General features: G+C 46.6%; 2 protein-coding genes across 6 annotated transcripts in view; both read left to right on the forward strand.

Moving 5' to 3' along the window:
* Positions 1–24,139, forward strand: part of LOC137421554 (lysophosphatidic acid receptor 1) — a 47,532-nt gene extending 23,393 nt beyond the window's left edge. For 3 of the 5 annotated variants that reach the window (XM_068107724.2, XM_068107725.2, XM_078771258.1), the window contains one exon: positions 22,350–24,139. In XM_068107724.2, the coding sequence (XP_067963825.1) occupies positions 22,350–22,699 (350 nt within the window). In that variant the 3' untranslated portion in view covers positions 22,700–24,139. Of the gene's footprint in view, positions 1–21,473; positions 21,566–22,349 lie in introns of all 5 variants that reach the window. The other 2 variants (XM_078771259.1, XM_068107726.2) reach the window with 1 other exon arrangement.
* On the forward strand, positions 12,956–18,860 carry LOC144890622 (uncharacterized). Its single transcript, XM_078771256.1, has 2 exons — positions 12,956–13,869; positions 14,215–18,860. Exon 2 carries the CDS (start codon positions 14,638–14,640, stop codon positions 16,807–16,809), a length of 2,172 nt encoding a protein of 723 aa, XP_078627382.1. The 5' UTR covers positions 12,956–13,869; positions 14,215–14,637; the 3' UTR covers positions 16,810–18,860.
* Positions 24,140–25,590: the final 1,451 nt, after the last annotated feature.

A 25,590-nucleotide genomic window follows, 5' to 3' on the forward strand; every position in this document is an offset into this window, starting at 1 on the left:
CTTCGACGGAGACCCAGCTTTCTGACACTGGGTTGAACATTGTGCTCCAAAATGTCTTGGTAATCTCCTGATTTCATGATGCCATGCACACATTGAAGGCACCCAGTGCCAAAGGCAGCACAGCAACCCCAAAACATCACTGAACCTCCACCATGTTTGACTGGAGGGAAGGTGTTCTTTTCTTTGAAAGCTTCATTTTGTTTTCTGTAAACAGAGAGATGACGTGCTTTACCAAAAAGCTCTAATTTGGTCTCATCTGTCCACAGGACATTCTCCCAGAAGGATTTTGGCTTGTTCAGGTGTGTTTTGGCAAACTCCAGTCAGGCTTTCTTATGTCTCTCTCTCTCTCAGCAGTGGGGTCCTCCTGGGTCTCCTACCATGGAATCCCCTTTCATTGAGTTGACGACGGATGGTGCAAGTTGAAACTGTTGTACCTTGTGTCTGAAGGTCAGCTTGAATCTGTTTGGCAGTTGATCGAGTTGCTTTTTCCACCATTCAAACAATCCTTCGGTGCAATCTTCGATCAAGTTTTCTCTTGCGGCCACGTCCAGGGAGGTTGGCTACAGTGCCATGGGCCTTAAACTTCCTGATAACATTGCGTACGGTGGACACAGGAACATCAAGGTCTCTGGAGACGGACTTGTAGCCTTGAGCCTTGATGCGGACTTGTAGCCTTGATGGACTTGTAGCATTATTGTCCACTAGCCGAAACCCGTGGAACATCCATGGAAGGGAGGATGTGGTGTATGGATAGAGTGTACCATTATGGATGGCATAGGGGAGCGCTCATGGGATCTTCTTCTTCCGTTAAGCTCCAATTTTTTCTCTTTAAGTTGAGTCCAATCAGTCCTCTCTGCTTGAAGTGCTCAGGCCATGCCTTCCCGCTCTCATACTTTTATTTCCGTTCGGTGTAGAAAGAGATTGACATATCGTTCGTCTGTTTTCAGCTCGTTATCTTTAAGCTTCCTTACGTCTCGCCACCTGCTACACCTCTCTGAGTTACGAGGATTTATGCAACGCACCCCGAGTATCGCAACGTCACTCCATTTCACTTTATTAAAATGACGATAAAGACGTTTCCTTATATATCCTAATTTAAAATGTTCAAGGGAATAAAAAGACCATTTGGTTCACACCACCCATGTTCACACCACTCGACTGTCCAATCAGCCGACTGCTCGCTTCGCCTTCGCCCAGCAGACGCCAATACGATGGCGTCGTAAGATGGCGTCGTATCGGCAGTTAATCGGATGCTTTTGGGCCCCAACGTTGGCGAATTCAGATTTTTCGAGTATGTCTGTACGTGATAAACAAAGAGCGCGGTTCGTAGATCGTAAATCCATTAGTGCCGTGGGCATCGGGTCACTGGGTGCGGCGTAAAAGGGATAACAAAGTCGAGTCCTTACGGTATTATTATATAGATGCTTGGCTACAATCTTGTGTCTGACCTCCTCAGACAATTCTCTGATTTTCTTTCTTTTCTCCGTGCTCATTGCGGTACACACAGTGACACAAAACAGCAGAATGACTCCTTTTTCTCTATTAAAACTGGTTGACTCCTTTTCTACTTACTTCCTAGTTTCAGTGTTTCCCCCCGTGCCGTTATCTCTTCCTCTCCAGTTCATTCATTCCCTTGCTGGTTGTGCCAAATTTTTGCCCCACTACCCTAATGTCAATTTAATCTTGCTCTTCCATTAGCCTTGCTATTGTGGTGGGGGGGGGGGGGGGAATGCAAAGTCCACCCCCTCCCCACCCACCTCCCCCTCCTCCCAAAAGGATGCCATTGATCCATCGAATTGTCCATTTCATACAGATTTAAATTGATTATCTCGATCAAAGCTCGGGGTTAATAGGATGAAAAGTGATGATTTTTCAAATGAAAATGGATGATTTTATAAGTTTCACCTTGAGTTGACCTTTGACCTTTTGCCCTCAAAAATTGTTGGTTTCCCAATTCAGTGAGGCGCTATGAAAATGCTGTTAAATTTTCAAGTCAATCGGATTAAAATTGATGATTTTGGACGTTTGACCTAGAGTTTACCTTTGACCTTTTGACCTCAAAAATAGTTGGTTTCCCTATTTAGTGCCTCGATGTGCAAATTCTGTTCAATCACCAAGTCAATCGGATTAAAAATGGCGATTTTAGAAATTTTACCTCCAGATGACCTTCGTCCTCAAAATCAATAGGCTTCTCAATTGATGACCTTGAATTCAATGGTCATTGAATGGATGACCTTCTTTTTTTTCTTTTTTTGTATACAAGATCGATACTTAGAGCTCGTGTAAGATGTATACTTAGAGCTCGTGTAAGAGCTAACATCAATCACAAAAAAACAAACGGATACATAAAACATATGATAAAGGCAGCGGGAGACAAGATGGGGGGAGAGGGGGAAGCACACCAGTACAACATTTGAGAACAGGGACATCGGGAGACTTGTGTGAGGTAGAGGGCTTGGGGGGAGGAGGCGTGGGAATGGGGGTGGGGGTGGGAGAGGTAAAAAAAACATGAACAGTGCTAGGACTTCCAGGAAAGAAGTCGGTATTTCAGAAAAGTGGATCTGGGGTGAATTAACAGGGGTAGAAAAGATCAGGGTTTTGGATGGGGGAAGATACGTGATGGTGGTGAACAGCTGTTTTAAAGACCTGGAGGGATGAGTGGGATTGAAGAGAGTGAGGGAGTTTGTTCCAGAGGTGGGAGAAAAGAGGAATGAAAGAGTGAAGGTGAGCAAAGAGTCTTGATTTTGGAAGTTTCACCAAAGAGGGTTGCAGATAGATCTTGTGCGACCGGTATGAGTATTTGGGGGACAGAGCACAGACAGGGCTGGGCGGGGGGGGGGGGGGGGGGGCTAGGCCAAAGAGGAGTCGGGAGGAGACAGAAAGACCAACAACCTGCCTGCAGTGAGTGAATGAAAAGCCCTCAGTGTTAGCTTAATCGCGGGAGATTCCAACAATTCTGAAAGCTTTGGTTTCAACAGCATGAAGCCGAGCAAGGGGTGAGGCAGGTGCACCAGCCCAGAGGGGAGAGCAGTATTTCAGTGAGCTGTGAGTGAGCTAAAAAGCCTTGGATGTGGTGAGGAGCTCAGGTGTGCCAAGGAAGGACTTCACACGACGGAGAATGCCCAGTCGGCGACTGGCTTTGGAGGCCAGCTTGGAAATGTGTTTTCCCAGGAAAGATCATGGCAGATTGTGAGACCCAAGAGATTGAGTGACAGAACTTCTTTGAAAGGATTGTTGAGAAAGTATATGGGAGGGTTGTCCAGATGGTCTTTTCGAAGAGACATAGTGAGAGTGTGAGATTTGTCAGGATTGAAAGACATGTTCCACTTGTTTGACCAGTCTGTGATTTTGTCCAGGTCTGCAGAGATTGAGGAGGCTGCAGACTGCCGATCTGAGGGATGAGGTATGGAGCGCCAGAGAGTGGAGTCATCAGCAAAGAGATAGAGGATTTTCCAGAGAGTCAGAAAGATATTGATGAAGACCAGAAAAAGCACAGGGCCCAGAACACTGCCTTGGGGAACTCCAGCCTGAACAGGAATGGGAGATGAGAGAAATCTATTCAGGGCCACACGTTGACTACGACCAGAGAGGAAGTCCGCAAGCCATGCTTGGAGATTTCCATCGATACCATAGGAGGAGAGTTTGGTGAGCAGAGCGGGGTGCCAGACCGTATTGAAGGCACGTGATATATCAAGGGAGACAGCTCTGATTTCCTGTTTGACATTGAGGACCTCCATCCATTGAGACAGCAGAAGCAACATGTCCAGAGTAGAATGACCTGGTCAAAATCCAAATTGATGATCTGAGATCAAGCCATTGGAGAAGAGGAAGGATTTGATATCCGAAGGAATGATGGATTCCATGACTTTGCTGATGATTGGGAGCAGGCTGATTTGTCTGTAGTTGCAAGGATCTGTTTTTGCACCTCTTTTTGTGTAAAGTGGTAATGGTGGCTGATTTCCAAGCTGAAGGCAGATGAACTTGAGCAAAAGAGAGGGTGAAGAGAACAGAGAGAGGGAGTGAAAGAGCAGCAGAGCAGGATTTTAGGACCGGTGGGCTGATGCCGTCTGGTGCAGTTGCAGAATCAGAGTCGAGGATTGACAGAAACTTATCCACCTTGTCAGGAGAGAAGGACACAGAGTCCAGGAGCAGCTGGGTATGACTGGGTACGGTGGGTACAGAGAGGAGGGTTTGGAACACAAGATTTTGAGGCAAACACAGAGTTGAGGCATTCAGCTTTTTCACGTGCGGAGTCAGCTGTGTAACCGTTTGAGGTAAGGAAGGGGATGGAGGGGGAACAAACACCAGAAACAGATTTGACCAGACACCCTGATTTGGAAGAGGGAGACAGGTTTGAGAGTTCACTCTTGAGAGTAGAGAGATATTGTTTCCTGGCTCTCCTGAGGGTAGACACACACTTGTTCTGGGCTTTCTGAAAGGAAATGAGTTTGCCTTCCAGGAGGCGAAGGCAGGTTGTTTCAGGGCAACTGCCTCACCACAAGATTCCGTGTACCATGGACGGAAGGAAGGGTATGACAACTGAAGACAGGATGGGATAAATCTGTGCATGAGAGAAAGCAATTTACTTTGGAAGAATTCCCAGGATGAGTTGTTGTCAGAGGCAGTTGAGATGGGAGACCAGTCCAGATGATTTATGGCTGCTTGAAGACCATGCCAGTTGGCCTGAGTGAAATGCTAGACTCGTCCACGTTGAGGAGGCTCTCTGAGAATGGCCAGAGAGATGTCTACTTTAACAAGCATATGGTCAGATGAACTGATTGGAGCAGAAGAAGAGCAGCAGACATTTGTAGGGAAGTTTGTCACAACCAAGTCTAGAAGAGAAGATGCTCCGTTGACTGATATCCGGGTCGGGAAATTGCCAGATTGTGTCAGTCCCAGTGAGTCGCAGAAGTCCTTTGCTGAGGTGCCATGGCTGGTGAGAGAGGTACCCACACCCAGCGGGTGGCATGATGACAGTTGAAATCCTTATGAGGAAGAGAGAGTTGGGATGAGTAGATACAAGTTGGTCCATGTTATCAGACAGCGAGATGTCGATGGAGTCATCACTGTTTGGTGGACGGTACAGAACACATATGAACAATAGGTGGGAATGAGGGGGAAGCCATAGCAAGAGGTACTCCTGGGGGTGAGGTGGAGAGAGGGCAGTGCAGGGAGAGTGAGGAAGAGACTTTTTGATAAAGATAGCAACTCCACCTCCAGGACGAGGCTCAGGTCTATCATACCGGAGGAGGGAGTAACCAGGGAGAGATATTAAGGAATCAGAGAGGGTCTTCTTGAAGGAGGAAAGTTTCTGTTGAGCAGATTAAGTCTGGTTTGTCAGAAGCAACCTGTATGAAGAGATCAATCAGGTATGAGCGAAGACCCCGGATGTTTGAGGGCCATACCGTTAAGGAAGAGGAAGGGGGAACATCGGATACAGGACAGGGGAGGGGAGGGGTAGGGTAAGATGAGGAAGAGGAGGAGGAGGAGGTAGGGAGAGCTTTTGATAGTGTGTCTGAGATTTCAGAAGAGCTAGGAGAAAGGGAAGGTTGAGGACAAAATGTTTGATGGTGATTGGGTGAGGCACAGTAAGGTGTTGTTTGAGGGGGGGGGGGGGGCAGAGCGAGGAAGAAGGTTGGAGGAGATGGAGGTAAGAGTTGGAAGGGAGAGGAAGTGGGGAGGGCGCTTTGAGGAGGAGGGGTGAGAGGAGAGAATTGGAGAAAAAAGGAGGGTGCGGAGATTTGAAGGGGAGGGGGAGGGGGGAGTTTTGAAATGGAGGGGTGAGGGGGGAATTTAGGAGAGGAGGGGAGGGGTGAGGAGGGAGATTTGAAAGGGATGGGTGAGGGGGGAATTTAGGAGGGGAAGGATGAGTTTGGATTTTAGAAAGTGTTGGACGATTCATGGAAAACGAACATTTATTGCACCTTGACTTTCGGGCACCGTGGGCCCCTTTTTTGAAGCAATGTTTTATGGCCAGATGTCCTTCCTGCCGCCAACCCTGTTGGTCACCTCTTGCGACACACAGGGAATTACCAGAGAACTGGTACTCAATTTGCCGACCTCGGAAGGATGACAGGCTGAGTGAACCTCCCTGGCGTTAATTCAGTGATTGACCGGGATTCGATCCCAGGATCCCAAGCTGGCACCCTAACCGCTAAGCCAACACCAGGTTTGCAACAAACGAAAACGGACATCTACAACTTGGTGAAGTTTCGTGACGATCGGTTTAGAATTGTGACCTGTAGGTCGGTGACAAACAAACAGACAGAATAACAAACGCAACTAACCAATATACTTGAAAAATCTTCGATTTTGCAAGTAATAAAAAAGCCTAGTAAAAAAACGTTTTGCTCTTTTCATGTTTTATTTTCCAAAATTAGAAATTCATGTTTACCTCCACCACAAAGTGGATGGAGGTTATGTTTTCACCCCTGTCTGTCTGTCTGTCTGTGAACAAGATATCTCAAAAAGTTGTGGACGGATTCCGGACTAAATTTGGCAGAGAGGTGTATGTGACATGGACAAAATTATTAGATTTTTGTGAAGATCCGGATCTGGATTGGGATCCGGCTACTATAATTTAAGTGATTCTTCACCATTGGGAGATAGGGCCAAAAGCGATACATAGCAGGATATCTCAAAAAGTTATGGATGGATTTGGATAAAACCTGGTAGAGGTTGTTTGTGTGACGAGGACTAATCGATTCGATTTTGGTGAAGATTTGAACATTGATTCGGATACGAGAGTTAATTGATTTGTAAGTGATTCTTCACCATTGAGTGCTAGGGCTAAAACCAATACATAGCAGGATATCTCAGAGTTATGGACGGATTTGGCCAAAACTTGATGGACCGATTGGGTGTGCGACAAGGACGAATCGTTTCGATTTTGGTGAAGATCTCAATATGGATTTGGATACGAGAATTATTTAATTTTTAAGTGATTCTTCACCATTGAGTAATCAGGCGAAAAGCGATATATATCTACTGTATATATATACACAGACTTGGCATTTAATATGGAATTTTTTTTTTTCTTGACTTGGGTTTACTTTCTTAACTCAGTATATCAATCTGGTGAGTTTCTTTTACACTTTGGTATTTATTTGTTAAAAGAACCATGTCACTGATTGTCTGTCGCAGCAAGAAGTCAACAACAGGATTATATCACAGGTGGCGTGGCAAAATGTACGGACAGGTGCATTTGATGATTGGCTTCACAGTCGGGTATACAAGGGTTGTTGCGTTCTGTATTAGTGGAAAACAACTGCTGCACGTCTCCAAAGGTTATTGCCGCTTCCTCTGGAGATGGTCCGTCAACTCGACAATGCTGTTTGTCATGGAGTGGTGGCTTTACGGAATTACGGCATGAAACGGCGTGCTATTGCTCGGCAGTATGGCATCACTCAAGGTCAGGTGTCAAAGATCCTGAAGCGAAATGCTCAGAGGGGTGTCCCTACTCCAATACCGAGGCCAGGACGTCCCCGCAGAACCACAAGGAGGGATGATCGCCAGCTGCACCGGTTAGTCCGCAATGGCCGTACCAAGTCAGCCAATCGGCTTAGGGCCGAGTGGCAGCAACTGACAAATGTGCCTGTATCCAGAAGGCTCGTCAACCAACGACTGGTTCAAGCAGGCTATCGTGCCAGGCGTCCCCTGAGAAAGCCACGCCTGACCAGACAACACCGCCAGCGCCGATTGCAGTGGGCCAGAGAGCACCGTCAATGGCAGCCGGGACACTGGAATCATGTGATCTTCAGTGACGAGTCTAGATTTCTGGTCTATCGTCAAGATGGCTGCGTCCGAGTGCGCAGACAAGTGCATGAAGCCTACAACAAAGATTGTATAGTGCCAAGAGTCCAAGCTGGAGGTGGTGGGGTGACCGATTGGGCTGCTTTTCATGCAGGGGGCAAAACTGACCTGGTTGTTCTGAATGGAAACCTGAACCAGTTCAAGTACAGGGCCATTCTGGAAGAAACATTGCTTCCATTTGCTCGTGCAGCCTTTCGAGGAAACATTGTCTTCCAAGATGACAATGCACGGCCTCATCGTGCTCGCATGATCCAACACTTTCTTCCTGACCGTGGTGTAGAGTATATGGAGTGGCCTGCCATGTCCCCGGATATGAATCCGATAGAGAACTTGTGGGCAGAATTAACGCATCAAATCGAGCACTTGGACCAGCAGCCGACCTCTGTGCGTGAATTGCAGCAGGCTATTGTCACTGCATGGCAAGCGATTCCTGTCCAAACCTTGGCAAATCTCGTGAACAGCATGCCTCGACGTGTACCTGCTCTCCTGAATGCTCGTGGGGGTTACACGAAGTACTGAACTGTAATTTTACTGTCCGTAATCCCAGTCATAATTACCTTCGCAAAAGCGGAAGGTTATGTTTTGATCGCTGTGTATTTATTTGTATGTCTGTGTGTGTGTATGTTAATCGCATAACTCAAAAAGTATTCAACCGAATTGCATGAAATTTGGTGGGATGATTGGTTATTATACGGGACACATTTGATTAGATTTTGGGAAACAGATTTGCTCAAATTCTGACTATTTTTAACTCGATCGTATTTCACTCAAAGTTATGAGCGACTGAAGAAGAAGATGTCCATCCAGGACGTCATCACTATAACGCGATCTCCCGCGATCATTTCAACCTCAAAAAAAATTATAATTGCAGATTTGTCAAGAGATGAGGCATATTAACAAACGAATGAAACAGATTTGCTCAAATTCTGACTATTTTTAACTCGATCGTATTTCACTCAAAGTTATGAGCGACTGAAGAAGAGGATGTCCATCCAAGACGTCATCGCTATAACGCGATCTCCCGCAATCATTTCAACCTCAAATGAAATTCAAATTGCAGATTTGTCAATCGGGGAGGCATATTAACAGACGAATGAAACAGATTTGCTCAAATTCTGATTTTTAAAAATCGATCGCATTTCACATAAAGTTTCACATCGCATACACTCCCATGCCAAGTACAGAACAGTAGCTGCGGCGAAGGTATGCGCTCTACCGAGTGCCCGGATTCTAGTTTAGCTTTTGTTTTTTGTTGAAATTTTTTTTGGCTAATGTGCAAAATAAAGAAATACTTCTGGAAAACGTACAGAAGTTTAACACAGTACTGTCCATGAATTGAGTTCGATATCAGTTTACATCATTTTCAAGGATCAATTTATTTGTTTCGAAATGTCAAATGTGGTTTTTGTTTCTTTTAAAGGTCACATTAACAAAATCTAGAATAATTTCAACATAATTCCAATGAACATTTGTTCTAAGGCATTTTGAAAAGTAAGTTCACCCCCACAAAAAAAATATTCCATATTAAATGCCAAGTCTGTATATCATATTTTTTAAAGTTATGGATGACTTATGACTAAACTAGGAGAATGAGTTGGTTCGGTGACAAGAACAAGCCGATTAGATTTTGGTTCAGTGTTCAGGTCCAAATCCAGATCCGGCCTATCAGTGGGATACAAAACATAAACTGTTCAGCCTGGCGGAGGTATGCGCTGTAACGAATGCTGTTCTAGTTCATCGTGTTTTGAAACCAACTAAAAGCCAGTAATGTATTGCGGTAGTCGTCTCGTCACACTCAAAGCAAAGTCTTCCACGTCTGGAAAATGTGCACCATTAGGAGGAACACTTGGTTATTTGAGCAAAAGCATCTCCACAAACATCTTCCAATACTGCCACTTCTGGCATAAGCTGCGTTGACTGACGATCCACTCTCAAACCTAATCTTCATGGCATTACACGGTTTATAAGACTTGTGTAATGAATTCCGAGCGCTCCAGTTATAAAAGGTCACATTACGACAAATTTTCTTGTTGATGCAATTTTGCCCGTGAAGGATTAAAACCAGAAATCCCTAAATGAAGCCAATGCCAAACTTTCATTTGCAGTACAATTCGAAAAAAATGTACCGCACTGCACGAACATGTTGAAAACGTCGAGGAGGATGTTAAAACCTCTGAAAGACATCTTGCCACGCAGCCAATCGTGTTGTTGCAGGGCTAACTAGTCACTACCTTGATGAGGAAACCGGAGTGAATTCGTCACCAAACGTACGTAATATGTCAACAACTCACAGATGCAGGTTTTTTTGACCTTGACGCAAAGCCTTGTAGCAATATTGTTTTGAAACTAAGATTTCAGCCCGTGGCTATGTGATGCCAGAGCAGTGTCCTATCTCGTAGTCTACTCCGTGAACACTGCCCCATCTCCCTCCCCGACTCCCTTTCCACCCAAACAGTCCACCATAACTGGCGGGTTCTTTTTCTTTTTCTTATCTCCGAGTTATTTTTCATGCCACACAAGTGAAGGCAGCAAGTCTTGCTGAGGGTGGTTTTAATCGTTCGCAGGTGCAGCAAACAGGAAAAACAATCTTAAACTGGGCGCACTGGAAGAGCTCACCCTCTGCTCGCAATTCGCAAGGCTAGCTTTACATGCATATTATTTACACGAAACAAGGAAGAGGTGCAGCTGAAAAAAGTTGTGTGTAAACTTCATGTTCACACGGATATAATTTACACATTTACTTAATTGCACGTTCATGCACATAGACATAAATGTGGGTTTTTCTCTGTCCCTTACAAGCTGCAACCTCAAAGCTTTTCTCTCACTTCTTCTTCACCTTCCCCTTACTTTTCATTCACTCTTTCTTTTCTGTTCACAACTTCTAGGCTCATGCAACAGCAAGGCAACAGAGGGTACAAAGGCAACGAGCTAACAGTAGGGCAGCGAGGGAACAGGCGGATGCAACTAGCACTGGAATGGACGAGCAGGAAGAGGATGGAGGAGAAGAAAGGAAACATAATAGCCTGTTAGAAAAAGGGGTGGGTTGAGAGGTCAATGCAGGTAAAAAAAAAAGATGAAGGGTAGGGATGAAGGATGCGCTGAGGTGGTGGTGTCCTGCTAATTTGAAGCCCTGGAGGGAAGAGTGGGATTGAACAGGACCAAAGGAGTGGAGTTTGAGTAATTGCCCGAACTCTTGGGAGTTTTCACAATGGGGCGTTCTGAATGAATGCATCTGACCTAGAGCGTATGTGGAGGAATAAAAGGATGAAGAAACAAAAGGAGAAAGACCCATGGAGAGGCAACAAATAACAGGAAATTCACCAACCTGTCTGCGATGAGAGATCAACAGGCTCTGTTTCTGCTTTATTGTGGGAGATGCCAATGATATGATCATGTGATGGTTTTCTTCTTCTTTTTTCTTCTCTTCTCTTACTAACTGGGCAGTCATGTGAAGTTTATAATCATCTTCACCCGATCCATTTACGACACGCAAATTTGGACAATTAAAAAACCCCTTTCCTCAACCTTCTCTTCCCTTCCCTTTACTCAATTCTCCTCTTATAGCGTTATATCCATTCTCCCAACACTCATATATTCCCCTACACTGCTTTCTCACTCCTATAATTATACTTCCTTCTCTTCCTTTTAATTTTCTCAATTTGATGCACCAAGCCCCACCCAGCGTACAACCTAACATAGGAAATAAAAAGATGGCTCCTTCACAAGGTAGCTCAGAGGTAGCATCAACTAGAGTTTAACTTCAAACTGCCATTCTGGTGATTGGCAGGCAGAGCATTGCATGATAGCCAAAGCCAACCTATTTACAGGAGACGATAAAACAACTGTCCCATTTGCTGGGTTTACTTGTCTGTGTTCAAGATCCGATGTTGCCTTTTCAAACGAATAGACGAAATCATAGATTCCGACTCTGACTTCACCTTGAGATGTGGGAATTACCAGGTGGCAAAATTCCCACTGATTAAATGTCGTGATAGCTAAAATGCCAATGCTCTCATGACCTCTCAGATCAAGGGGCAGACAACACAATACCTCTTTACCTACTTTTTCCATGTCTGCCTAACTAGTTCCTCAACTCAAAATAAGTGAAGTGCTACTCGCTTTTATGAATACTGCTCACACGGCAATGGTACGGTACAGGTATTGACATTGTAAATGTCAAGGCAACCCTGAGCAATTTTTGTTCGTGTGTCGTTGGTTGTTATCTCCATATTCGGGTTTCAGAAGGTGGAACGGAGTTCTCCCATGACTCAAAGTATCCACCTCCGTTTTGATAAGGCATCATGATTCATGGACCGAGCCATAAACTTTCCTTGTTCTCAAAGTTTTGTTCCGAAGGCTCTTTTTAGGATCGCCACCGAGCCCGATCTGCTTCCAGTAGTAATATTCCAAGAGATGGTTTGTAGGATCTTTGTAAGGATCTTTTTTATCATTCCCATTGCTCCAATTATCACTGGTACAATTTCGGCACTCTTTATCTTCCAAGATCTTTTCACCTAATTCTTGAAATCCTGGTATTTGGTCATTTTCTTGATTTCTAGTTGTTTAGGCCAAAATAATTGGGTGCTGGCATCTCAATTAGCATTGCGGTCTTTTTCCTTTTTGTACCTAAATACTATATCTGTGTCGCAATACTTTGTTTTCTATGTTCACGCTCAATGGGATAATCAGGACGTATGTGAGCGTCACTTCTTTCTTTTCAATGACTGCTTTTGGTTCATGTTTACATGGGTTTTCTGTAACTGGGATATTGATTTTTTTTAGATGTGCCAATGTATTACTCTACAATGTTATATGCACGAACATTATATACAGTATATGTATATATATGTATGTATATGTATATGTATATATATGTATGTATATGTATGTATGTATATGTATGTATATGTATGTTTTCTGTATGTATATGTATACATATGTATATATATATTGTTGTGGATATGAGAATTGTGTTTCTTTTATTGTTGTGTAAATTGTTGTAAAAATATCACCCTCCTTCCTCCAGTTGTGTATAAAGGTCAAAAGGGCGTCCCTTAATTAGGTCATATACAATCACGTTAGCCAATCATAGATTTCCTCCTTGTTGACAGTTATTTCTTTATTCTGTGTATTAAGTTAAGGCTTTGTCTTCCATTAATTAATACTCCATTGCACCGAATTCAAATAGGTAGTATCCCCTTTCAATTTCCCCAGAACCTTCATGGGAATCCCCTTTTGACAGCCGCATTACGAATTCCTCTGCGCGGTTTGCTGCAGGCCGCTGTTTCTTCGGGCTTGGGTTTTCGCCGCAGCTGCTGGGCGGTTTTCACCGCGACTCCATTAGCCACGAGGTGGGCTCGGAGAAGAGGGGGGAGGAGCCGCCGAATCCAGGGCATTGGCCGCCCCTCGTCATCAAGGGCGGAGCCAAAGGAGGCCGTGCGAGCCAACCGGCACGGCAGTAAGCGACCCGGTAGGCGTGCCGAGAGAGCTCGCGGGGAGAGGGCGAGGCGCGCTATAAAACGCGTGCGCATGCGTCAGAACGGTGGTTGTCGGTGGTGAGGAGTTGGTTGTTGGTGGCTGAAAGAAGAGACAGCAAGCCTTTTGGGAGTTCTAAGAGTTGCGCCAGAGACGGCAGGTGAGCGAGACGAGCCCAGACGGAGAGAGAAAAAGAGAAGCGAACTGGCAAGCCCGAGTGGAGGAACGTGAGAGAGACCAGAGCAGCTTTGGAGAGCGCACAGTGCACAGGAGGAGCTTCGCCGCGCAGTTGTGGAACCGTGGCGGTTTTTGGCGATCGCAGCTCGAATCTTGACGGCGGCTGTCCGCTTCCAGCCCGACCGATCCCCGCTGAACCTTCCTCTCCCGCCAAGCCATCCACCTCCAGCGATTCGTTCCTGCCTTCATTTCCCCATTCGTGTGAGTCCGTCTTTGTTTGTTCTGTCCTGGGTTAAGTAAGACTGCATAGGTAAGCTAAGGTGCACTGTGTCTTTCTGGTCCGTCCCTCTTTCTGCCTTTATTTTATTATCCTTCCTTCTCCTTGGTTTCTTTTGGTTGTAAATAGTAACTAGAACGGGCACTCGGTAGAGCGCATACCTTCGCCGCAGCTACTGTTCTGTACTTGGCATGGGAGTGTAGGGAACAGAACAGTGAACAGTTTGGTGCTGATTTCATGCAAATCGGATAAGAATTGTTCATTTTGACCTTTTCGTGACCTTGACCTTGACCTTTGACCCGATCGATTCCAAAATCTAATCAAATGTGTCCCGTATAATAACCAATCATCCCACCAAATTTCATGCAATTCGGTTGAATACTTTTTGAGTTATGCGAATAACATACACACACACACACAGACATACAAATAAATACACAGCGATCAAAACATAACCTTCCGCTTTTGCGAAGGTAATAAATCCTATTCGTATTTCCTACCTTTTTGTCTTCTTCTTCTTCACATCCGTCATCTTTGTCTTTTCCCAATTGAATACCTGTGGCACGATTTGGCCAACGTTAAGGAATCGGGTCTAGTCTTTGTTAACGGTTCGGGCCGCGGCTGCCATCCGCTCGGCAAATTAACATCTTATCCGCGGTCGCGAACGAAGCTGCTCACCGGCCTTTCCGGAGGTCGCGGTGCAGCTTCAGGGACCACGTCGGTCAGTAACAAGCGAGGGAACCTAATCCCCCCTCAAAGGGGAACCATAGGCCGACGTTGGGTTCTGTAACAATTGGTGTCTGGGAGTGAGATACGGACCTGAGGCGCTTAGCGCGCTCAAATTACGAGTGGGCCGAAATTTCTGTTTTATAAAATCTTAAATTTAAAATCGTGCCATGGATAGTCAAGGCGGCGGGATGCCGGTGGGGGAACTAGAAGAGGGGTTAGGGGTAACTCAGGACCAGAGGGAAGAAATGGAGGAGAACAATGAGGAGGTGGTTGAGGGGGTATCAGGTGCGCAAAATGGCGCACTCGCGCACGTGGTGGTAGCGGCACCAAATTTAGCCGCGCCCGTGGTCGCAGCAGCTGAGCCCGAGATGCCAATGAATCTGGACCTGTTCATGAAACAGATGATGACCTTTATGGTAAAAACAGACGATAATTTCAAAGGGATGGAAAACAGAATGAGGAGCCAAATGAGGGACGAAGCGAGGTGTACCAGCGAACAGTTGGGAAATAAACTTGAGGGTTTAGACAATAAATTTGAGGGGTTAGACAATAATTTTAAGGGGTTGGACAATAAATTTGAAGGGTTAGACAACGGGATAAAAGAGGTGAAGAATGGGTTAACGGGGCTAGAAGATAAGATGGAAGGCAAATTGCGGGAAATAGGGGAGCAATCCGCCCGGGAAATCAAACAGATGGGGAACCAGATAGAGGAGGTGAAAATCGGGTTAGAAGGTAAATTGGATGCTCAGGGGGATGAATTAGAACAGATGAGGGCGGCATCTACTAAAGAAAGGGAGGAGATGAAGGAGGAAATAAGACGAGGTGTAAGCGAGGAGGTCTCGGGGGTACGCGAGGAGGTAAAGCGAGGTGAGAAGCGTATGGAGAAAGAGATGAGAAATGGGACGGCAAAGTTACAAGGGGGCATAGAGGACCTGACGCAGGAGGTGGAACAGCTAACGGTGGGACAAAAAGAGTTAGTGGAGCAGGTGGAAAAGAACACTGCGGTACTAGGAGGGTTGAAAGTGACACAAAACGAAATCAAAAATGACTTGATAGCAACGAAGAGGGAATGTCAGATGGTACGTGAGGGACTGACAACGAGGTTGGACAAGGTGACGGAGGCAATGGAGACAAAGGACCGGGAGGTGAGGACGCACATAGAAACGGTCAAGGTGGCCTTAGAGGACGAAATTGAGGAGACGCACCGGGAAATAAAAGAGGTGAAGCGAAAATTAGAGGATGTGGAAGAGGCGGTGAGTGAAATTAAGAAGAGACGGAGGGAAACTAAGAGGGAGATAAAGGAGGAGGTGATGGAATATGTACAAGGTCGGTGCTCAAATCGTGATGGTGTGCTCGCTAACCAGATAAAGAGTTTGCAGGTGGCGAAGGAGGTGCGGAGACGAGGTGCCGAGGTGAGTGGCGATATACTCGGAAATGTATATGGTGTGAGGGAAGCTTCAGTCGGCTTGGGGGTTGGTTTGGACCCGGGTGTTCGTGAGAGGCCGCTGGTGAAGTGTGCGACAGGTACGGAGTGCGAAAGAGGAGGTGTGCGAGAATGTCCGACTCTGGGGTGTGTGAGGAAAAAGTGCGCGCCGAGGAGTGAGTGTGCTGTCGAGAGTGAGTTGGTCGTAGCGCGTGTGCGGGCGGGCACATGGAAGCGCGGGATGGGGAGTGTTACAAGGGATGTGACGGAAGCATGCACACCTGTGGTGAGTGTTACGGAGGGTGTAACGGGAGAGTGTGCACAAGAGGATGCGCGAGGAAGGTGTGTAACAGAGGAGTGTATGGGTACAGAGTGCGCTGCCAAGAGTAAGGGTGAATGCGCGACCGAGAGTGGTGGTGAAAGTAGTAAGAGTGACACGGAGTGTGAGTTGGTTGTGGCAGGTGAGAGAGGATGTACACCTGGAATGGAAGGATGCACACCTGGAATGGTAGAGCGCGTATGGGAATGCACACTGGAGTTGGTAGTGAGGCACGTGGTTGGGTGTACGGAGGAGAGCACACCTGTGGTTGTCACAGAGGAGGTGACCGAGGAGGGAGCGCGAAGAGGTGTGTTGGTGAGGTGTGCGAACGACGAGTGTGTGCAAAGGTGTGCGGTGGTCAGGTGTGTGACCAAGTCTGTGAGCGGAATGAGTGTACCTGGGTGTGTAAGAGAAGGTGCAATGACGAGGAGCATGGAGACAGCTGGATGTGTGAGCAAGGAATGGGCTGCGGGGTGTAAGCATGCGAGTGGAGTATCGACGCTAACCGGGTTAGCGGTTAGATCGACTTATAGCCGAAGCGGGCCCTCAGTGCGTGCCGGGCAGCTTCGTGTGCCGCTTGGACCAGGGGGATCGTGACCGCGGCGGTTTCGAAAGAACCGCCGTGCGGGATCCATGCCAGGCCTCGCTCTGAACGGCCGCGTCCGTGCTCCGCTAGGCGGAGCGGGCGGCCCGGAAGGAAGGATCGTCATGGCGACCCCCTTTTGTTGAGTCGTTCCGGCAGGGCGAGATCGGGCCATTGGACGGCTCCATGCCGAGATGGTGCGTGGGATCTCGGCCCGAGTAAACCTTGCCTGCACCGAATGCCGGACGGATCCAACCGCCGGCACCAAGCAACCCGCATTCATTGCTCGGCTGTGCGAAGCCGGGCTTTAGAGATGAATTGGCGCACCGAGAGGCTCAAGTGAGTAGACTGTGATGAGGATAGTGTTTTGGACCCGAAATTAGAAAAGCAAAATTTGATGATTGGCAAAGGATTGGCAGATTGATGATTGGCAGATGATTGGTAGTGATTGGCAAATTTTTAATTGGCTGAAATTTGATGTGCCAAATTGGTAGTGAGAGATACCCGATGTGATGGGATGGCAACTCTGCCATCCCTCACAACGGGGGCAAAGCAGCACTAGTTATGGGGTTTATGGCAGTGAAAACTAGCCCGGGAGGGTTAGGATATAGTGTGTAGGGACCTAGAGATTGACAAATAGGTAACGTTAAGGTTAGGTAGCAACATTGATCCGGTAGTGGGGACATAGAGAGGGTAGTTGGATTATAATGACGAGGGAGCGCAATAGTTTAAAGGGGCGACTGGGAAGCGCAAGTTTCAGAGGGGAGTAGTTAGATGAGATGATGCCGTGTGTGTGAGGATCGAAAGTGTATTGAGCAGGGTATGAGTAAATGATTGTGATTGTGAGTTGCATTGAGATTGCACAGGTGTGCAACTGAACAGGTGTATGGAGCAGTGTATGAGTGATGGTGATGTGTGTTGTGTTGACCCAAATGGTCCAGGGAGGAAGGAGGGTGCAGGTGGCACCAGGTGTGATTGCACAGGTGTGCAACTACAGGAGGTATGGAGAATGGTTGTGTGGAATACATGGAGTGTGGAATATATGGAGTATGGAATGGATGGTCCTGGAGTGAGTATGGTGGAAACTGTGGAGTGGAGTGGATGGTGCGAAGGTGTGGATGGGGGAAAAGAGGATGGACCCCATCACGAATACCCGGGGAGGGTAGTTTAAGAGTTAGGTAGAGGGTATAGGTAAATTGTGGTTGGATATTGGCATCTGTGGTGCGTGTGGAAGAATGGAGTTTGGATGGGTGCATTAGTGTTGTGGAAATGGCTGGGCGTGTAGCCTGTTAGTATGTGTAGTTGGTTGAGCACTCCACCACTGTGAGGATGTCGGCCAGGTGAGGCCGCAGGTGGGCTCTGGGAGCCAGTAGAGTTGTGGATGGGGCCCGAGGATCCGGAGGACGGACCCGGGTCGCCCAGTGCCAGAGGGCACCGAGGGGTGACAGAGCCAGGAGGGGCCTTCCCCAGTTAGATAGGTTAGGGTGAGGAGCTAGGTAAGCTCGGGTGGCAACTACAGTGGTGGAGGTATGCAGGTGGGTAGACCTGCTGGGAGAGCTACACGACTCAGCCCGGAAATTGTGCAAGGGCACCGGGAGATGAATCGGGGGGAGTGAGACTCCAAATTGAGAAGCACCACAGTTTGGTCAATGGGAATTGGTTTTTAGAACCCATAGTGTAAGTTGGCCAATGGATTGGCAGGGAAAGACCCCGGGTAGTGTAAAGTGTGTTAATGTCATTTAGAAGATAGTTAGGTTTGAAATCTCCTTGCACCATCTACATCCACTCACCTGAGGTAACGATGGTACTCCACACCATGCCATGGTTGTTTTTATTATTTTTGGTGCAAATGTTTTGGATTGTGAGACGCATCATGACGTGGGTGTGACATTGTGCTGTAGTTCCATCTCTCCCTCCTTATGAGGATTGATGATGAGTTGGTGATGGCAAATTTTGGTTAGAGGGATTGTGAAGACGAATTTGGTGTAGGGGAAATGTGGGGAAGACGAGACATTAGTGACGAATTTGTAATGTGTAGATTTTGTACATATGGGGTAAGGGCAAGGGTAGCGTAGGTCACATGTGGGGGGGGGGGGGGGGCGTACGGTAGGGACGAGCTTTCTCACTTCGCTCTCCGTACGCACCTCGTCTTGCATTGCCTCTATTGATGTGTACACTTGTGACCTTACCCCTCGCTCACCTGTTTCCCCCCCCCCCCCTTGTCTCCCACACGAGGACTGTGCACCACTGGGCGCCGAGGGGAGCGTGCGGGAGTCCGCCATTGTGCGCCAGAAACTCTCACAACCACAGCTGTCTGCATCGATGCACCACGTATGGACCACATGTCTGTGGCTGAGCACCACTTGTGGACCCCATGGGTTGGGGCATGGCCCCTCTGCTGGAACTGGCCATGAAGGCCCGAGATCTTGCTGGTGGACCTGGGTCACAGGGCACCTATGCCCCACAGGTGAACCACCCCTAGTCGGCCCTGTGGGCCATAAATAAAGAACAATGGACACGTTTTGTGCAAGTTTTATGTCCAAATAGGCCGCCAGCAAAGAAGATGACAACATCCGGAAGAGAGCATTAGCCAGCAGAGGGAGCCGAAGAGCAAGACACCACCAAGGGTTTGTTGTTTTTATTTTTATTAAGAACTGTGGTGACTGTGCACCGATTGGTGCTTGATGGTGTTTTCGTGCATTGTGGGTGCTTTCTGGTGCGTCGATGCAGAGCAGACTGTCTCCCCCCCCAAACGAACAATCACAGGTCCTGGGTTAGTTTTGTAAATAAAATAGCGTCGTTGTAAATAATGCGCCCCCACCGTAAGTGTTTTAGTTTGAAGACCATTCCACAATTCGGTTAGTTGCGGGCGTGAGTCTGTTAGGCAGGGTGCAATGGAGCAGCGGGACATATTTATTTATGTTTTAAAACTGTCACACTCAGGGTCAGGTTAAATGTAGAGGGAACTACACCTACGTGCCACACTAAAAGTAAAGGTAATAGGTCCGGGACGTGCCTAAGAGGAGGAGGGTGCAGTGTTGTGGATATGAGAATTGTGTTTCTTTTATTGTTGTGTAAATTGTTGTAAAAATATCACCCTCCTTCCTCCAGTTGTGTATAAAGGTCAAAAGGGCGTCCCTTAATTAGGTCATATACAATCACGTTAGCCAATCATAGATTTCCTTCTTGTTGACAGTTATTTCTTTATTCTGTGTATTAGGTTAAGGCTTTGTCTTCCATTAATTAATACTCCATTGCACCGAATTCAAATAGGTAGTATCCCCTTTCAATTTCCCCAGAACCTTCATGGGAATCCCCTTTTGACAGCCGCATTACGAATTCCTCTGCGCGGTTTGCTGCAGTCCGCTGTTTCTTCGGGCTTGGGTTTTCGCCGCAGCTGCTAGGCGGTTTTCACCATGACTCCATTAGCCACGAGGTGGGCTCGGAGAAGAGGGGGGAGGAGCCGCCGAATCCAGGGCGTTGGCCACCCCTCGTCATCAAGGGCGGAGCCAAAGGAGGCCGTGCGAGCCAACCGGCACGGCAGTAAGCGACCCGGTAGGCGTGCCGAGAGAGCTCGCGGGGAGAGGGCGAGGTGCGCTATAAAACGCGTGCGCATGCGTCAGAACGGTGGTTGTCGGTGGTGAGGAGTTGGTTGTTGGTGGCTGAAAGAAGAGACAGCAAGCCTTTTGGGAGTTCTAAGAGTTGCGCCAGAGACGGCAGGTGAGCAAGACGAGCCCAGACGGAGAGAGAAAAAGAGAAGCGAACTGGCAAGCCCGAGTGGAGGAACGTGAGAGAGACCGGAGCAGCTTTGGAGAGCGCACGGTGCACAGGAGGAGCTTCGCCACGCAGTTGTGGAACCGCGGCGGTTTTTGGCGATCGCAGCTCGAATCGTGACAGCGGCTGTCCGCTTCCAGCCCGACCGATCCCCGCTGAGCCTTCCTCTCCCGCCAAGCCATCCACCTCCAGCGATTCGTTCCTGCCTTCATTTCCCCATTCGTGTGAGTCCGTCTTTGTTTGTTCTGTCCTGGGTTAAGTAAGACTGCATAGGTAAGCTAAGTTTCACTGTGTCCTTCTGGTCCGTCCCTCTTTCTGCCTTTATTTTATTATCCTTCCTTCTCCTTGGTTTCTTTTGGTTGTAAATAGTAATAAATCCTGTTCGTATTTCCTACCTTTTTGTCTTCTTCTTCTTCTTCACATCTGTCGTCTTTGTCTTTTCCCAATTGAATACCTGTGGCACGATTTGGCCAACGTTAAGGAATCGGGTCTAGTCTTTGTTAACGGTTCGGGCCGCGGCTGCCATCCGCTCGGCAATCAAGTAACATCTTATCCGCGGTCGCGAACGAAGCTGCTCACCGGCCTTTCCGGAGGTCGCGGTGCAGCTTCAGGGACCACGTCGGTCAGTAACAAGCGAGGGGACTAATCCCCCCTCAAAGGGGAACCATAGGCCGACGTTGGGTTCCGTAACAATATGTATATATATATTTATGTATATGTATATATATATATGTATAAGTCCAAAGTTGCGATCCAGAGTGATTCCTGTAATTCACCTGGAGGTTTTTGAATTTTTTTTTGCGGCCCCTGTGCTCAGGCTATTTGGGGGTTTTTTGTACAAATAATCCATCCCCACCCACCCAAGGACCCCCAACGCCAACAGTGTTGGTATTTTCTGTTTCAGGAAAAAGACCGGCTCACAGAGATGAACACAAACCCTCCGATACAAGGAAATATGCATCGGCAAAAATATGTTCTGAATATGTCATAACCAAGGTGCTTGATACAAAAGTCAGACTGTATATGTAAACGTTATGCACTGTAACGTTTTCGCCATAGTGTACCGTCTGTAAATAATAAATGCTTGCATCTTCCTACCACTCACGATACATCATCCATAAACGACACACACTCACAGGAACTTCTCGAATCACACCACCATTAAACCAAGAAACACCACCTCCCTCGGGGAGTGATTCTGCCAGTGCAAGAATGTGTGATGTCCCATTGTCTTCGGTCACGTAACCTACTGTAAGCAAAGCGAAACTGCACCGGACAACCTTTGTTTATGAAAATTTTCTGACAGTTTTGTGACTTTACTGGGATTGGCTTTGAGTTTCTTCAGTATGTGAAATTTCAGCTTTCTAGCATACCTAGGAAGTATTAGTTACGTCAGTGAGCGAGTCAGTGGTTCAATAAAGTTTTATATATTAGATGATACAAAATAGCAAAGTGATTGACCTTCCCCCTCCCTCCCTCCACTCCTCCTCCAGTCCCCAACCTCCCATACCTACCACCAATGTCATATGACCCCTCACATCCCCTTTTCCTCTCATTATACCCCAATCTCCTTTACCTTATCTCCCCTCTTCTTCCTCTCATGTACCCTCCTCTCTTACCTCCTCTGCTTGTCTTCCTTATCTGAATTTAAATTTTCTTAAATTCCTCCACCATTCCTGCAGCCATGCATATGTAGTAAATATATTTTCTAAAACCCTTTCCTTTCTTTCAGACACTGTAATTGCATTTATCCTGTTTTTTCTTTCTTTCTTTCTTGCAGGTGCATTCATTGTGTGCTGGACACCTGGAATGGTTATTTTGCTTCTGGATGTATATTGTCAGGCATGCGATGTCCTTTACTACGAGAAGTATTTCCTTGTCCTGGCAATGGCTAACTCTGCCATGAACCCTATAATTTACTCCTCCCGTGACAAAGAGATGCGTGCCACATTGCAACGGCTGCTCTGCTGCTGCCGGTTTAAGCGTTTCAATGAAGCTTGGGGTAGGGTGATCTCCAGTAGTGTGGGCGACACCGCAGTGGATGCGAAACTCAACTCACAGAAGAGACCGTTCCTCACGCCCCTCAGTAAAAACTTGACACAACTTGACGAAGCACATTCCATTGTGTAGTACATCCCCTCAAGCTTATCCACAATCACTTCTTGCACATCCCTCCCTGTGGCTTGACTCACGCGCACACGCCGTTCTGCGATACTGCGATGCGTTTCACTTGGATGACCCACGGTTTTGAAGAAATTGTTTGCTGCAAGGAATACTGAATGAAGAATCACATGAATGTTAACAATGAGGAAAGGGGGAAAGTAAACGAGTCAAAATGGCAGACATTGGCTATTATGCCGTGCAAAACTGCCCCTCCTGAATTTCTGCTTCTGTAAACGGTTATAATTACACTTTTATTTTAATGCGGATCAAATGCCATGCTGTTTGCATTTGCATTACAACTGGTTTGTTGATATGCTATTGATATGATCCTATTCCTTGGTGGTCTCGCTCTACAGGACGCGATGAAGCATCACTTTGACCTGATATGTTCAAAAGTCAGTTCCCTGCCTGTTCTGTGCCAACTGACCAATCCTGGTAATATTTATAACCTGAGGGTAAGCAAATATCTTTGTGCGGAAGGCCACCTCGGAGGGCATCCTATGTTTTCCTGCAATCCCAAAACCCAAAATGGACTGCCTTTCGAGACGAAAGCACGTACTTCACTGAAGATTCTGTTGAGGTTACATGAATGAGAATAATGGAAGACAGATTCCAATTCTCCCTCGGGAAAGCGGTTGCTACGCTTACATTTCCGTGAACTCCGGGGAAACGCCGGATGTATGCGTTTTGTCCGACGCAGCTGCCTCCTTACCTTAGCCTCCAGAGCATCGTTTTTGTGATATTCAGCCACCACTTAGAGTCTTAGACCATCGTGGTAGAATTTCGTTGCGCTTGCTACACCCGCGCCGCCGCCACAGTGGCCTGGAATTTGAGAACAGTTGGCATACTGCTCGAATGTTGCGATTGTGAACCTCAGTTCGTGTACACTTTGTTCTAGAGATCTGGGGTTGTTTTACAATCACATGGAATATAATTTTATTTCTCAGTAAGCTATTCCTGCGACTTTCGAGACCGCAGGTCACGGACCGCATATCCTGGTTTATTTTCTGATGAAAGTCAGAACAAAAGCAAAAACATCAGAAAATGTTTCCACTGAAAACCCAAAGTTCTTACTTAAGTTGTCTCAGTTAATATTTCAAGCACATCTAAAGTTCATGTAAGCCACTGAAAAGAGCTTGTGTACAGAAAGTCTTCTATACTGCTTTAAATATTACCAAAACTTGTACAAATGTTTTTATACAATATTGTGATGAGTTTTCGTTTTTTACCACATTTTGTTTGGTTTAAGTTTGTCACATGTAATAACAATGAATTAGACAAGTTTGACATGTCGCAGCCTTCCGCTCTCCGAACCACTTCCAGACTTGCGATGCGTTGTATTGATCATGGATTCTTCGTTTTGTGTTATAAACGGAATTGCAATCGGAAATAAATGTTTAATTATTGCGTTGGCCTGATTTCATGCAAGTTGGTCGAAATCGTTTGAGAAACAGACTTTTGCATTCATAGGGACAAATAGTATAGGAAGAAGCTAATAAAGCATGATAAAAGGAGCGCGTAAGCTGTGCAAGCTGACTCACTGGAAACAACATCTCAAAATGCAAAACAAGCACATTCCACGAGTTTTGCAATTGCGAGAGAAATGGAGGAGTTTTATGGACCTTTGATAGCAAGACGGTTGTTGTTGGCACACCTTTGTTCATGCAATCGTGGGGGCTCTAGACGGGTCAATATACAACCAGAACAGCCGTACCCCAAAAAAATTGCAAATTTTAGTTTTATTGCATTTCCTTATATTTTAAGACTTACTTAGGAACATATCAAAAGTTGGACAGAAATGGACCATGGGAAAGTAAAAAATTTTGACATGATAAAAATGTCACAAAACCATGCACGAAACCAAACCAAAAACCAAACCATGCACGAAACCATGCACAAAACCAAAACCATCTTACACGTCAGGTTGTTGGCAAGATTGTGGAAGTTGACCCTGGGTTTCAAGAACAAGTGGCAGAACTGGAGCGACTGTACATTTCCCTGGAGACTGTCGAAAGTGACACTATAGAGTCTGTGTTGCAATCAGAGTGCATTCATTTCATTGACAATAGATTGAATCAGGAAAGGAATAAACTTGCAAAGGACTCGAAAACCAGTACACTTTGGATCAACTACCAGCGTATGTTGGGAATTGCAAGGGCACTTGTGGCAGCTGATCGGACGGGGTCCTGGGAGATGCATCTCCAAGCCATATCAGCTTGCTTGCCGATATTTGCAGCTGCTGGCCATCCCAATTACCTGAAGTCAGCTCGACTCTATCTCGAGAAGATGCTTGCGTTAGAGGATGACAACCCTGAGGTTCATCAGAAGTTCCAATCTGGTTATCATGTAATCCGGCGCAGTGACCAATACTGGGCTGGCCTAGGCTCTGATCTTGTGATAGAACAGACATTAATGCGCTCACTGAAAAGCCAAGGGGGGCTGACTCGAGGAAGTGGGATGTCAGAGCACCAGAGAGCAGTTTGGACTCTGTCTTCAACCATATCGTCCTCCTACAACCTTGCTATGCAAGAACTGACCTCGAGTAGCTACTCAACAAGTGAACAACATAAGGAGTTGACAACATCCAGGGTGAGTCGAGATGAAGCTGATCGTGGCAAAGTTGCCGAAAAACTGGACAGCTTCACACCATTTTCTGATGACAAGTCATTGCGCAATATCATCACAGGGGTTACTGCAAATGAGGATGTCAATGTTCATGACCTATTCAAAGTAGGTAGTGACATTGTCAAGAAGATGGATGATCACCCAGCTTACTCCTATTCACACAAAAGGAGTTCTAAAGCCAAGACACTTGCATTCAGCAGGGCAGTCAAAGTTGCTGAGGACCGCACAATAGA

This window comes from Myxine glutinosa, chromosome 2, assembly GCF_964187855.1.
Source record: "Myxine glutinosa chromosome 2, kmMyxGlut1.1, whole genome shotgun sequence".
Taxonomy (NCBI): domain Eukaryota; kingdom Metazoa; phylum Chordata; class Myxini; order Myxiniformes; family Myxinidae; genus Myxine; species Myxine glutinosa.

What these genes read in the sequence shown, in the direction of transcription:
- LOC144890622 (XM_078771256.1), top strand. Translation starts at nt 14,638, where the DNA reads ATGGATAGTCAAGGCGGCGGGATGCCGGTGGGGGAACTAGAAGAGGGG.